The 14,811-nt window shown below is 48.5% G+C and overlaps 1 protein-coding gene across 1 annotated transcript; it reads left to right on the top strand.

Moving 5' to 3' along the window:
- The first annotated feature begins 7,992 nt into the window (after nt 1-7,992).
- On the top strand, nt 7,993-12,753 carry LOC142662621 (uncharacterized). Its single transcript, XM_075840833.1, has 2 exons — nt 7,993-8,915; nt 12,152-12,753. The coding sequence occupies exons 1-2, from the start codon at nt 8,096-8,098 to the stop codon at nt 12,751-12,753; spliced, it is 1,422 nt and encodes a 473-aa protein (XP_075696948.1). The 5' UTR covers nt 7,993-8,095.
- The last annotated feature ends 2,058 nt before the right edge of the window (nt 12,754-14,811 follow it).

Below are 14,811 nucleotides of genomic sequence, written 5' to 3'. Positions count from 1 at the left end.
ACGCAGCGGACTCACGCTGCGCAAAAACAACGGACAGTCTGCACTGCCTCATAGACCTGTATAGGTCCCCGCGACCCGCGTGAAAATAACGCGCGTTCCACGGACGTATATCACGTTCGTGTAAATAAGCCCTAACTGACACTTACTGACATGTGACGCGACTGACAGTAATGGATTGACACTGACTATCTGATGCTGACTGACACTTACTGACAAGTGACGCGACTGACAGTAATGGATTGACGCTGACATCGGATTGACGCAGACTAACTGACAACGGACACTGACTGACACTGACTAACTGACGCGACGAATTGATGTAGACGAGCAACTACCTACGAACTAAATCGAATTATTATTTGTGATCAAAAAAGAGAAAAAAATATCTCCCTTATACACTGGGAGGCGGTGGGTAACAGGGGAAGTGAAAATTAGGGGTTATTCACTATTTTCACTGACTACACGATACAGGCTCTGATCTCTTCAACTACTAAACACCAACTAAGAGATCAGAGCCTGTATCCTGTGTTTTTCACCCGCCCTGCAAGAAAACGAACTGTGATTGGTGGGTCTGAACAGACCCACCAATCACAGCTCTTGCCGGCAATGGACCAATAGCAGCAGTCCATTGCCGGTCACATGGGACATGGGGAAGGGGGAGGGTAATGGGGAAGGGGGAGGGACATGGGGGAGTGATGGTGGGAGTACAGGAACAGTTTTGAAAACTTTTCGAAACTTTTCCTAACCTTTATGGACAATGGGTGTATCTGTACAGCTCTGTACAGATCCACCTATCACATCGATCGCCGGCATTGGACCGCTTTTACGGGTCCGTTGCCGGTGACTGACATGGTTAAGCTGTCGGGGGGGGGGGCATTTTTAACCCCTCCCTGGCTAAAAGTGCAAGAAAACGTACTGTGATTGTGGGTCTAAGCTGTGTGTGGAGTATGGAGACATATGGCCTCTGTGTTCTGCTGTACAGACTTCTTCAGGTGACATAGATACAGAGCTATTCTCTATACAGAGCAAAGCTTCTGGGGGAGAATACCTCTGTACATAGGGCATCCGATGGAGCATGACACGATATGACAGATAAACTCTCTGTATGCTGGAATATGACATTGGAGGCCTACAAAGTAAAGCCCCATGAAGTAGAATGAGAGTCCTATTAAAGGTAGCAGACAAGGAATGTGATAAAATAACAAAATGAGTAATACTCTCCTCTTACCCCCCGCCCCTCCAGTGCCGCCGCTCTGGTTCTCTTCACCGGTCTTTGCTAACTTCTACAGGAAGTGATAATGTGCCATCCTAACCATGTGACCACTGCAGCTAATCACTGGCCTCGGCGATGATGCTGGCAAGAATGGCACGTCACCTCTGAGGTCAGTGATTGGTTGCAGTCATTATGTGCATGGACCAGCATATCATCCCTGTAAACAGACCCATGGAGAGCGGCCCCGGGGGATTTACTAGATTAGTATTACTTATTTTTTTGCTTCATCACATCCCCTGCCTGCAGCCCGTCTTTGAAATGTCATGAAAAACGCCTTGATGGCTCCATACAAAATGGACATTATACATGTTTTCTAGGGACACTTTGGTAATCAGGACAGATTGAGATGCAGCTTATCAGGGTGTGTGGCTTGTTAAGGTTTGGTTTGTCTGGACGTAGCATGTCAGAATACAACATTGTTTTCCAAAAACGTTTGCCTTAAGCAGATGTGCCACGCAGCACACACAGGTCACCAATAAACACACACATGCACAAACACACACAAAGGTAATTATACACACACCCATGCATAAACCCGCATACTCATGCAGTGTTTGTAGTGCTAGTGTGTGACTGAATGTGTAACTGTAACACACGCACACACCACACATACACACACACACACACACACACACACACACACACCACCACACTACATACTGTACAATCTCCACACATTACACTATGTACACAAATCTTACAAAGTTTACACAGACACTCCATACACTCTACACATACAGACTACACTCACACACAAACACACACACACACACACACACACACACACACACACACACACACTATAAATAAACAACTACACACACCACACTACATACTGTACAAACTCCACACACATTACACAAAACATATAACCCACATATACACTACATACAAACTGTACACACACTCCATCTACACTACACACACACACACACACACACACACACACACTATGTAAATAAATATATTAATATATATAAACACACACAGCACACCCTATCTATCTTCTAGTCTCCAGACTCCATTTGTAGGGAAGCCCACCCCATGGATGCAGAACCTGTGTGCTCATGGTCATGTGACGAAGATGTCATTGCAGGTCCTTCACCACTTCTAGCCAACTGGTAAGGCAGAGCTGGCTGCATCTTTACGGACTTGCTCACCTCACTTCATGTGCGCCCCTGGAGGAACTCATCTGGCCTTAGGACTTCAGTGCCCTAAGCTAGTCCAGTGTTTGATACCCTTAATAAGGTGGAACCAGAATACAAGGGAGTGGTTTGAAGATACAGCTGCTAGGGGCAATGACAACTGCAAGTCAACGTAAAAACATACTGGTGAGGAGATCAATGAATGGGGCGCTGGTGTGTGCTAACGCAGGTAGACTAGCCAAGTTCGTTAATGGAGTTCAGGCAGAACGGTGATAAAAAGCGATATAACACCTAGAACTGGCATTGAGAAGCTCCCTTAAATAATGCACATTTGCTCTTCACTAGCCGTCCACACCGAGCCCGGTGGAGAAGGACACCTGGCATGACTCCGGAAACATTGAGACTCCAAATAGGAACGAGAGACACCAGATTTCTTGCTGTGTATCCATCGTTTACTGATCAACAATGCATTGAAGGATCATAAACAAGGTATAATGGGAGTGATAAAGGGCTGGTACATAAGATACATTCTTATACGTGAAACTTCGGCTCTATGCGAATAGTTTGAACGCAATAGTGGGATGCTGGAAATTTTCTATCAATAAATTATAGTCAACTGACATGATCAAAGTGATATGCATATCCTGCTCCGTCTGTCCCCCGATCAGCCCCTTGTGGCAAAATTGCCGGCCGGCGAATGGTAGCTATGGCAGGCGGTGGCCTATTGAAGACCTCCAGGCCTGCCATCGGTGCACTATTAAGCCTTGCCAGAGACAAGGCTTAATAGTAAAGAACAGATAAAGCTGTCGTGGAAATCCATCGCTCAAAATATATTAGACTGAAATTTATACGAGTCCCAACAGACTCTCAAGGCCAGACTCCATTAGTCAGTATCCTAATTAGGATATTTCACCGATATATATCGAGAGAGGAGAAGAAAACACACAGACACGCTGAAATGTTCAAAATGCTCCTCTGAAGGATTTATTACCAAACTCAAACTGTTAAACTGAAATTCAGAAGGGGTGTCGGCTTGAGGTAAACCAATCAGAGACAATGTAACAATATTTGTTATTCAGTAAAAAGCATACAATAAAGTACATCCCAGATACATCATTATAATTCTTCACACATTATGTTTACAAGTGTCTTATCTCTCTCTTGGACAGAATATTCTCGTGGAGATGGGGGAGACCTTCCCTCACACATACTTGCCATCCTCCCATCTCACTCCGTGTCCATCTTCGCATGGGAACCAAGGTCAAAGATAAAACATACGAAATCAACATTACTTGTATTAAAGGAACAATGACTTTTCTATTCACTACAAAAGAACCAAGATGGGAACTCCAGACAAGATGGCTGCTGCACGAAACTAAATCATTTAAACATTATCATCACTTTCACATATTACATATCTTAGTAATTCGGCATCCTGCTTGATAATTCACAATGTAATTTCATACAGAGAATATAAGCAAATAAATCATCCTTCACAAAGCAATACAAGTATCGCAGTATATTACATGAGTTATCCATTGATTGCAAGTTAAGTTCCCTAGAAGGACTAAAAAATAAAGTAAGAAATTGTTTAATACAATTCTTAAAAATATGACAAAAATAACTAAATGTAAAAAAAAAATTAATGAAAGCAATAAAACAGTGAACATAATTGGTATGTGACAACACAAAACTATTTTTTTCTTAAATTATTTTTTCTTTGTAAAAGTAGTACCTCATAAAAGAAACTGTATAAATTTGGTATCGCCGTAATCGTATTGACCCACAGAATGAAGTTAATGTAGTTTTTACCACATAGTGAATACCATAAAAACAAACCCCAAAACTATGGAGTAATCGCTGTTTTTTTCCTATTCCTCCCCACAATTTATTTTCCAGTATACCAGTACATTATGTGGTGCATTGAATGGTGCCGTTGTATTTTTTCGCATAAAAAATATAACTCATCCCGCAAAAAACAAGCCCTCATACGGCTATGTCGACAAAAAAATAAAAAAACGTATGGCTCTTGGAACACAACAATAAAAAAAAATAAAAAAATATTTGCTCCAAGGAGTTACTTCCGGGTTTTCATACAGAAGGTTATAAAACATATAGCATTAATGTAACATATTTACATTTCTTTAATAATTAGCTTGTCTGATTTCCTTAGCAAAAAACGCACCTAACGTGCAGATTTTTCTGCAGAAACACTGTGGAAAATCCACAGCATTTTCGTCTCATGTGATTCCAGCCTTAGGCATTGTTCACACTGTGCATATTTGATGCAGATTTAACCCAAAACCAGAATTCGATACAGGATATGAAACACGTTAAGACCCTTATTTATATATTTCTTCTGTTTAGTTCCGCTCCTCGTTATGACTAAAAAAAAGAAATGTTCAAAATCTGCAGCAAATTTGTATTTCAACAAATCTTATCCACACGCTGCAGAAAAAATACGTAGAAAAAAAAAAGTTTATAAATTGATTGCAGTGCAGATTCTCAATCTGCAGCATGTCCATTTATCTTGCAAAAACATTGCGGAATTTCTGCAATGTGTGAACTTACCCTTGAAGCGGCTCTGTCACCACATTATAAGTGGCCTATATTGTACATGATGTGATTGGCGCTGTAATGTAGATTACAGTAGTGTTTTTTATTTAGAAAAACGATCATTTTTGACGGAGTTATTACCTATTTTAGCTTTATGCTAATGAGTTTCTTAATGGACAACTGGGCGTGTTTTACTTTTTGACCAAGTGGGCGTTGTGGAGAGAAGTGTATGACTGTAGCGTCCATGGCCACGGGCCGTCGGGTTTACTCACCTCCCGACGCCCGCAGCCATGGATCTGTGAGCGCTGGTCCCCATCTCCTTCCTAGGAGACGCCAGCGCTCACTTCCGCTCCGTTCGCTGTGTCCCGTAGGGTGTGCGCGCACGCTCTTGCCCGGCCTTAAAGGGCCAGCGCGCGCAAATTGGAGGAAGCCATCATCATCAACTTCCATGATTTCCTGGTCTATAAGAAGGCCCCTGGCCTTCTAATCCTTGCCTGAGCGTTGTTCGTTTTCCGCGTCTGTCTTGCAAATGGTCCCTTAGTGTTTCCCGTTCCTGTTGTTACCTGTGCCTTGCTCCCCGTTCCTGTTTCCCGTGCTGTGCCTTAGTATCAAGTCGTGCCACGTCCGGTGTCTTCTGCTACGTCCGGAGGAATCCACCACGTCCTGTGTCATTTGCCACGTCCTGTGTCATCTGCCACGTGCAGAGGAATCTGCCGCGTCCTGTGTCATCTGCCACGTGCAGAGGAATCTGCCACGTCCTGTGTCATCTGCCACGTCCAGAGGAATCTGCCACGTCCGGAGAAATCCGCCACGTCTGGCGCAACTTGCGGCTCCTGTGTCATCCGCCACATTTGGCGCTGTCTGCTGCAACCATCTCCATCTGTGCCCGAGCTGCGTCCACCATCTGGACTATCCAGGTACCCTTGTGCGGGACATTGTATTTCTGGGGTTTCCTGTGGTTTGGCCAGCTGCCTCCCCGCTACGGCGGTACGGCCTTGTGGGTCCAATAACCCGCTTCGTGACAATGACGCTGACCAATCAGTGACCAATCAGCGTCATACACTTCTCTCCATTCATTTACACAGCACATAGTAATCTTACTAGATCACTATGTGCAGCCACTTACACACACATTAACGTTACTGAAGTGTCCTGACAATGAATAGGCATCACCTCCAGCCAGGACGCGATGTCTATTCAGAATTCTGACACCTCGGAAACGTTTGTGTGAGATTTACAGCAAGGCAAGTGTAATCTCGCGAGATTACGCTGTAAAAAGTCATTTAAAACGAGATTACGCTTGCCTTGCTGTAAATCTCACACAAACGTTTCCGAAGTGTAAATGTAAATAAATAAATTTATTGGTGTATGGACTCAATACAAAGTCTATGGGCCCGTACTCCAATACATCGGCTTTCCGGGAAAAGCCGAACTGACACAAAGTAGCTGAGCGCTCACACGAGTGCTTCAGCTGCTTCGTTCTAGCGATTGGTGGGGGTCTCAGTGCTTGGAACCCCACCAATCCAAACTTCTGACATGCCTCTATGACATGTCAGAAGTTTGTCGAACGTTTAGCTACACTTTAACTACGCCCCTGCCCCTGATGATGCTCATATTCCAGCATGAAACCGGTGTAATGTTTTATTATGATCCGTGTTTCAGAGACTAGTAATATTACACAGACAAAGATGGATGAAGCTTCTTCTTGTTAGTTGTTGTCTTGATCCCCAATTGTGACATCACTGCTGTATACTGCTCCCTGTGATGTGTTTACAATTGTGATGTCACGGAATCTGTAGGAAAATTACACGATGTTACAGTGGGAGACTTAGTCTGGATATACACACGAAGAGATATACTCCAGGGCAAAATGCTGTTTCGACTTCTTCTAATTGTGAATGTGCTATTAGCGTCTGTGGAAGGCGCTCCTATCGATATCCGCAGATATGACTCAGGTGCGAGGAATAGGATAAGCACAGGTAAGAGCATCACCAGATATACACTGAATATGGGGTTAAGGCTAGATTTACACGAGCGTGTCTGTTTTGCGCGCATAAAATATGTAGTGTTTTTCTTGCGTTGCAGTTCCGTTTGACATCCGTTTTTTTTCTCATAATTTGTCTTGCATCTGTTAATTGAATCACGGACAGCACACGTATGTCGCCCGCGTGCTGTCCGTTTTTTTCACGCACACATTGTCTTCAATGGGCTGCGTGGTGCGCAAATACGCACCAAAATAGGACGTGCAGTGAGTTTCATTCAACGGAAACACACGCTATGCGAAAAACAACAGCATGTGTGAATAGCCCCATTCATTTTCATATACGCTTGTCTGAATAAGGCCTAATACTAGTAGGAACAGGTAAATAATCTGAGAGGACTGATCCAGTGTTCAGTCCAATAACCTATAGATTACACATGGCAGTCTAAGGCTGGATTTGTACATATTTTCAAAGCACAGCGTGCGCTAGTTTTGTTTTTTGTTTTTCTGGTCTTTTATCCCATAGACTTCTTTCTAGGACTTCAAAAACACCAGAAAAAAACGTACAAATGTCACAAAATAAAAAATTACCACTAAAAATGCATTTAAAATTGCCACTAAAAAGGCTTGAAACAACGGGTTATTTTTACACGAGTTTTAAAAAGCTGAATAATAAGTGTGTGTGAATCCCGCCTAATACTGTCCTGTCCATGCCGGATACACTCACTAATAGATATAGCAGGAGAGCATTGGCGCGGTGTACAGAGGAGATATAGGGAATAGATGGAGTTTCTCATTTTCTCAGTAGAGTTGTACTTTAATGTCTCTTTTTACTTTCTAGACATCAGAGGAGATCTGCTATATGGTCCCTGCTCAAAGACATGCGGTAAGTAACACAAAACAGAAGAGGCTGGACGCAGCTGCAGGCTTAAGGGAAGCCGACATGACCGTCCTGGTAGGGAAAGGGTTAATGTTACGAGGTCAGGGAAAGTTGAAGGAGCTGAAGGAGGGACGGGGAGGAGTTAAGGGGGGCGGGGGGGGCCGTTGCTGTGCTTCCCGCTGTTTCTCGGCATTGAGCCGGAAGCAGCGGGAGGAGTAACACACAGTAAGCAAAGCTCCCCGTTGCCTGGCTCTTTAGTAATGGCAGAGGCCCTGATTTTAGAGCGGCTGCGTGCCGCTGCTGTGCACCACGGTCCCGGATGGCTGGAGGAGACCGTGGCTGCATTAACGCGGATCCCGGACGCCGTTTCGCCACGCCGGGCACGGCGTTCGGGGTCTGTTGTAAGGGACAGGCTCCCCTCCCCCGGCCCCCTTACGAGCATGGCTATGGCGGCGGGGGGGGAGTCGGCAACAACCGCTCCTGCGCTGGGCAGGCAGAGAGCGGTGCCAGGGGTGACGGCGATGCGGGCTGTGTCGACCCGTCCCTCTCGGCGGTCCCGACCTCCAGAGCGCCTTAGTCCGGAGGTAGTCCCGCGGACACGGCGTCGCAGAGGGAGCCCGATCCCGGACGCTGCAGGCCAGGCAGCTGGGAGGACCGCCCCTTCCCAGGCCCTGCGTCCTGGCAGGAATCCCAGGCCGCGACGGGGTCCGGCGGTAAGCAGGGAGTCGCAGGCTGGGCTCCCTGTCACCCCTCCCCCATCAGATGGAAGATGTCGAGAGCAAGGTACGGCCGCCCCGCATGGTGATGTTCCGGCCAGGGGGCAGGCTTCGTCAGGATCGTCTAGACGGACGACTAGATCTGCAGCGACATCGAGGCAACAGGTCCGGTCGGAAGTCTGGGTCCCGGCGGTCGGGCGGCAGGTTGCCGGCCCATCGGTCAGCGCGTCCTCATCCCCTTTCCGAAGATGTCGTTGGGAGGGACAGTCGTCGGCGAGAGAAGAACTGGAGGAAGGTGAACTGGACGTCTATCGTCGAGGTCAGGATGGTCCGGCTGACGGGAACACAGCGCCTGTGCAGCCCGGTGAGTGTATAACTCCATTATTGTCTTATCCAGCGATTTTTATGTCGGGTGTCGGCGGGGGGGCTGCTAGCATAGCATCGGGGGCCGGTAGTGGCGCGGGCGGACGCGACGGAGCGGGTTTGGCAGATTTAGTGGGTTGCTTACGGGCTGGTGGGGCGCCTTGATAGGGCCGCGGCGCCGGTAGTAACGGAAGTGTCCCCTGCGGTAGTTTGGGAAGGCCCCAGGGACGTGGGATCGTTGCAGGCGCGTCCTGTGGTGGCGGTTAGAGAGGCGGTCGCGGTGTCGGTGCAGACTGAGGCACAGAAGGACGGCGATCGAGTGCGCATGGACGATCGTGCTCGGGGGGAGGTGTATGTTTGTTTTGAGGGTCCGTTGGGGGCGCATTTAAAGCAGGAGGTGCGTGATCGGATCTGGAAAGATGAATACGTTGAAATTTTTTTCTCTCTTGCCGCTGGCTAAATTCAATTTGGATAAGGGCAAGCGGGATGAGAGTAAAAAGGACGAGGAGGAACGGCGGCGGTATAGGCTTATCCCGCAGACGTTCGTTAATTGGTCGCAGGCGTTCGCCATATTGGCTAGTGTGATAGGGGAAAAGGCGCCGGAAAATTGTTCGGCGTTATTTTGTTATTTTGATGCTATTGGGGAGGCTCATAGGGCGTATGGGGGTCAGGCGTGGCTGCGATATGATGAGCAATTCCGTCAGCGGAAGGCGGTTCGGCCGGCGATTCGGTGGGACCAGAAGGATATTGCTCTCTGGTTACGGGTTACGGCTCCGGTTAGGCAGCCCGTTCCCGGGAGCGGTGGCCAGGGAGGCCAGTCTAGTCAGAGTGGACCAAGCGGCGGGGGAAAGGCGGGGTTTTGCTGGCAATTCAATGAAGGCCAGTGCAAGTTTGGGGCCACGTGCAAGTTCAAGCACGTGTGCTCCGAGTGTAATGGTGCATCACACGGGGCGGCAAAATGTCTGCGAAAAAAGAGGTCCGGGAACCAGCACGGGGCTGGTCAAGGGGGTGTCGCCGGTGAGGGTGGAAAGGATGGCCCTTTATCTAAATGAGTATCCGGATAGGGCGGCAGCTAGGTTGCTTTATGAAGGGTTTAGTGTTGGTTTTGTTATTCCTCCGCCTCCTTATGAGGTTCCGGTTACGGGGAGAAATTTAAAATCGGCTTACTTGCATGTGGAAGTCGTGTCGGAAAAGTTGTTAAAAGAAGTTTCGTTGGGGCGCATGTCGGGGCCATTTGTGGAGTCGCCGGTGAAAGATTTAGTTGTGTCCCCTTTGGGTATTGTCCCTAAACGCGAGCCCGGAAAGTTTCGTTTGATTCAACATTTATCGTATCCCAAAGGTTCGTCGGTAAATGACGGGATTGATCACGAGTTGTGCTCCGTAGTTTATACCTCATTCGATAAGGCGGTGGGGTTAGTGCGGGCTGCGGGTCCTGGGGCGCTGCTAGCAAAAACTGACATCGAGGCGGCGTTCAGGTTGTTGCCGGTCCATACAGAAAGCAACGGCTGTTGGGTTGTTTTTGGAATGGGGCCTTTTACGTGGATCAGTGCCTTCCGATGGGGTGTTCCCTTTCTTGTGCATACTTCGAGGCGTTTAGTAGCTTCGTGGAGTGGGTAAAGAGGGGAGTATCCGGGGTCGACTCGTTGATCCATTACTTAGATGATTTGTTATGCGTTGGCCCGGGGGGTTCGCCGGTTTGCGGTAATTTGCTTCATGCTCTACAGAAGGTGGCGAGGGATTTTGGGATTCCTTTGGCGCCGAAAAAAAACGGAGGGCCCGGTAGCGACGATTTGTTTTTTGGGAATCGAAATAGACTCGGTGGCAATGGAGTGTCGTCTCCCGGCGGATAAGTTGGGTGCTTTGAGGCTGGAGGTTCAACGGGCTTGTAGAATGAAGAAAGTGACGCTGAGGGAGCTTCAGTCGCTGCTGGGGAAGTTGAATTTCGCCTGCCGGATTATGCCGATGGGGAGGGTGTTTGGTAGGAGGTTGGCGGCGGCAACGGTGGGAGTGCGTGCGCCGCATCATTTTGTGCGGCTCAAGGAGGAGTACCGTGCTGATCTTCAGGTTTGGAATGACTTCTTGGGCCAGTTCAATGGTCGCTCGCTATGGATGGCCCCAGCGCAGGATACGAGTGTTTTGAATATTTTCACGGATGCGGCTGGGGCGGGTGGTTTTGGAGCTTACGGGGGAGGTCCGTGGTGCGCAGGTCAATGGCCGGCTAGCTGGGTGTCCAGTGGACTCACGCGGAATCTGGCCCTGCTCGAGCTGTTTCCCATCGGGGTGGCGGCTACCATTTGGGGGGACAGGCTCAGGGATAAGAAGGTCCGTTTTTTACTGCGACAACATGGGGGTGGTGCTTGCCATTAATAACATCACGGCGTCCTTTCCTCCGGTAGTTCAATTGTTGCGACATTTAGTGTTGGTATGTTTGTCGTTGAACGCGTGGGTGGTGGCGGTGCATGTCCCGGGTGTACGGAATTGTATCGCTGATGCTCTTTCTCGCTCGCAGTGGGACCGGTTTCGGCAATTGGCACCGGGAGCGGAACGTCTCGGTTTGGCTTGTCCGCAGCATCTTTGGGATCTGGTCTCGGTCCTGTAGAACAATTGGTACAAAGGTCTTTGGCGCGCACGACGTGGAGTGCTTATGCTGCTTGTTGGAGGCAGTGGGAGGAGTGGGTAAGAGAGTTGGGTGACGTCAATACGGATAGAGACAGGTTGGTGGCACTTTTGTACTGGTTAGGGGACGCCTGGGAGGCGGGGTTTTCAGTGGCGAAGGTGAACCGGTTCTTGTCTGCGGTGGCGTTTGGGTTTAAGTTGCGGGGCTTTCAGGATGTATCGAAGGAATTTCTGGTATCGCAGGCTTTGAAGGGGTTGCGCCCCGGGGTCGGTTATGTGCCCAGTAGAGTGCATGCGGGGTTTTACGCCAAACAGGGGGTCTCCAGATTTGCCTTTGTTACGTCAGGTGGACGGGTCGTTTTTGTCCAGGTTTCAGTTTGGAGCTGTATTTAAAAAATGTTTGACGGCGGTTGGTGTCGCGGCAGGCTCATATTCATCTCATTCCTTCAGGATTGGCGCAGCAACAGAAGCGGGGCGCTGGGGGTTGGATGATGAGGGGGTGAGGCGTATTGGTCGTTGGGAGTCCAACAGGTTTAAGTCCTATGTCCGCCCCCATATGTTATGAATTTTGCTGTTAACGCTTTACAAATGTTATATGGTGGTGCCTAATTGTTTTTTCAGTTTCAGAGTCGCCTCCGTGTTTGGTGTGGTTGATGGGTCATTCTTACGTGCACTGGGGGGCTTTGAGGGCGGACGTCCGCCCGAATGGTCGCCAGTTGCGCATTCCGCGACAGGATGCGGTTGTGCATTGGCTGGGTTTTAGAGGTATGTCGTGGAGCAGGGTGTTGGCGGAATTCCAGACATATGCTCGGCTTGATAGGGTTCCGGAGGTCTTAGTGTTGCACGTGGGTGGGAATGACTTAGGAGTCCGCCCCTTTCGTGAGTTGGTGCGGGATACCAAACATGATATGTTGTGTTTGTGGGTATCTTATCCCAAGTTGGTGATAGTGTGGTCGGACATAGTCCCAAGAAAGCATTGGCGGTTAGCTAGATCTGTGGAGAGAGTCAATAAGGCTCGCATTAAAGTTAATCGGGCGGTGTCCCGTTTTGTGGCAAAAAACGGGGGCATTTGCGTGAGGCATAGGGATTTGGAGTCAGGAGTGGGGAATTTCTGGAGGAGTGACGGGGTTCATCTGACCGAGGTTGGCATTGATCTTTGGAGCTTGGCGATAGCAGAAGGAATAGAAAGGGCGGTGGTGGTGTGGAGGAACTCACAGGCTTAAGGTGGTCAAGGCCTGTTTCGCTGTGGCGGGGGGAGTCCTTGAGGCCAGTCAGTACAAAATGGTGGGGGGGTCGCATCGGGGGTATGCGTCCCCCAAAAAAGGTACATGGTTGAAGACTTCATCGGGTGGTATCCCTTTGAAGTGGTCTTCTGGTAGAAGGTATATCACTTGAAGGCTTCATCGGGTGTTATCCCTTTGAAGTGGACTTCTAGTGGTCGGTATATCACTTGAGGGCTTCATCGGGTGTTATCCCCTTGAAGTGGACTTCTAGTGGTCGGTATATCACTGGAGGGCTTCATCGGGTGTTATCCCCTTGAAGTGGACTTCTAGTGGTTGGAGCCATCTGCAGAGGTGAACGGTGCTTCCGAGCTGGTTTACGGCTGGAGGTAATTGGTGGTTTGCAGATGGCTAATTCGGTGTGTTCTTTAAAAAGGACTATCTGAGGGGGCTTCAAGGACTTCCTCTGCTCGGGTTAATGTTATGACCCATGTTGGGTCATGTGAATTATTAGGAGGAATTCTCTGGTGGATTCCTAACTAGTTATCCGAATGTTTCGGATTTAAATTGTTTTTATAAAACTGTGAAATTAATAAACGGCTGCTGTGGCCATTTCACATCCAACCTCGGTGTCATGTGTCGTTACTAAATGGGGATGGGGGATAGTATGGTTTAAGGTTAACACACGACTCTACCTAGGCAGGTCAAGAAGAGGCTGGACGCAGCTGCAGGCTTAAGGGAAGCCGACATGACCGTCCTGGTAGGGAAAGGGTTAATGTTACGAGGTCAGGGAAAGTTGAAGGAGCTGAAGGAGGGACGGGGAGGAGTTAAGGGGGGCGGGGGGGGCCGTTGCTGTGCTTCCCGCTGTTTCTCGGCATTGAGCCGGAAGCAGCGGGAGGAGTAACACACAGTAAGCAAAGCTCCCACCCTCCCACCCTTGTTTTGTTACTCCTTAGGTCTTATGTACGTCTGGCTATGAGCGTTGTGTTTTTATTTTGTGTGCTTATTTAACATGTTTTTCTTTTTTCCGGAGTAGGTTCTGTTGTCATGGCAGCTGGCGGGGGGAGTCCTTGAGGCCAGTCAGTACAAAATGGTGGGGGGGTCGCATCGGGGGTATGCGTCCCCCAAAAAAGGTACATGGTTGAAGACTTCATCGGGTGGTATCCCTTTGAAGTGGTCTTCTGGTAGAAGGTATATCACTTGAAGGCTTCATCGGGTGTTATCCCTTTGAAGTGGACTTCTAGTGGTCGGTATATCACTTGAGGGCTTCATCGGGTGTTATCCCCTTGAAGTGGACTTCTAGTGGTCGGTATATCACTGGAGGGCTTCATCGGGTGTTATCCCCTTGAAGTGGACTTCTAGTGGTTGGAGCCATCTGCAGAGGTGAACGGTGCTTCCGAGCTGGTTTACGGCTGGAGGTAATTGGTGGTTTGCAGATGGCTAATTCGGTGTGTTCTTTAAAAAGGACTATCTGAGGGGGCTTCAAGGACTTCCTCTGCTCGGGTTAATGTTATGACCCATGTTGGGTCATGTGAATTATTAGGAGGAATTCTCTGGTGGATTCCTAACTAGTTATCCGAATGTTTCGGATTTAAATTGTTTTTATAAAACTGTGAAATTAATAAACGGCTGCTGTGGCCATTTCACATCCAACCTCGGTGTCATGTGTCGTTACTAAATGGGGATGGGGGATAGTATGGTTTAAGGTTAACACACGACTCTACCTAGGCAGGTCAAGAAGAGGCTGGACGCAGCTGCAGGCTTAAGGGAAGCCGACATGACCGTCCTGGTAGGGAAAGGGTTAATGTTACGAGGTCAGGGAAAGTTGAAGGAGCTGAAGGAGGGACGGGGAGGAGTTAAGGGGGGCGGGGGGGGCCGTTGCTGTGCTTCCCGCTGTTTCTCGGCATTGAGCCGGAAGCAGCGGGAGGAGTAACACACAGTAAGCAAAGCTCCCACCCTCCCACCCTTGTTTTGTTACTCCTTAGGTCTTATGTACGTCTGGCTATGAGCGTTGTGTTTTTATTTTGTGTGCTTATTTAACATGTTTTTCTTTTTTCCGGA

The sequence above is a fragment of the Rhinoderma darwinii genome, chromosome 10 (assembly GCF_050947455.1).
Source record: "Rhinoderma darwinii isolate aRhiDar2 chromosome 10, aRhiDar2.hap1, whole genome shotgun sequence".
NCBI classification, from domain to species: Eukaryota; Metazoa; Chordata; class Amphibia; order Anura; family Rhinodermatidae; genus Rhinoderma; species Rhinoderma darwinii.
The sequence above is the reverse complement of the archived record's forward strand: the minus strand, read 5'-3'. Positions and strand labels throughout refer to the sequence as shown.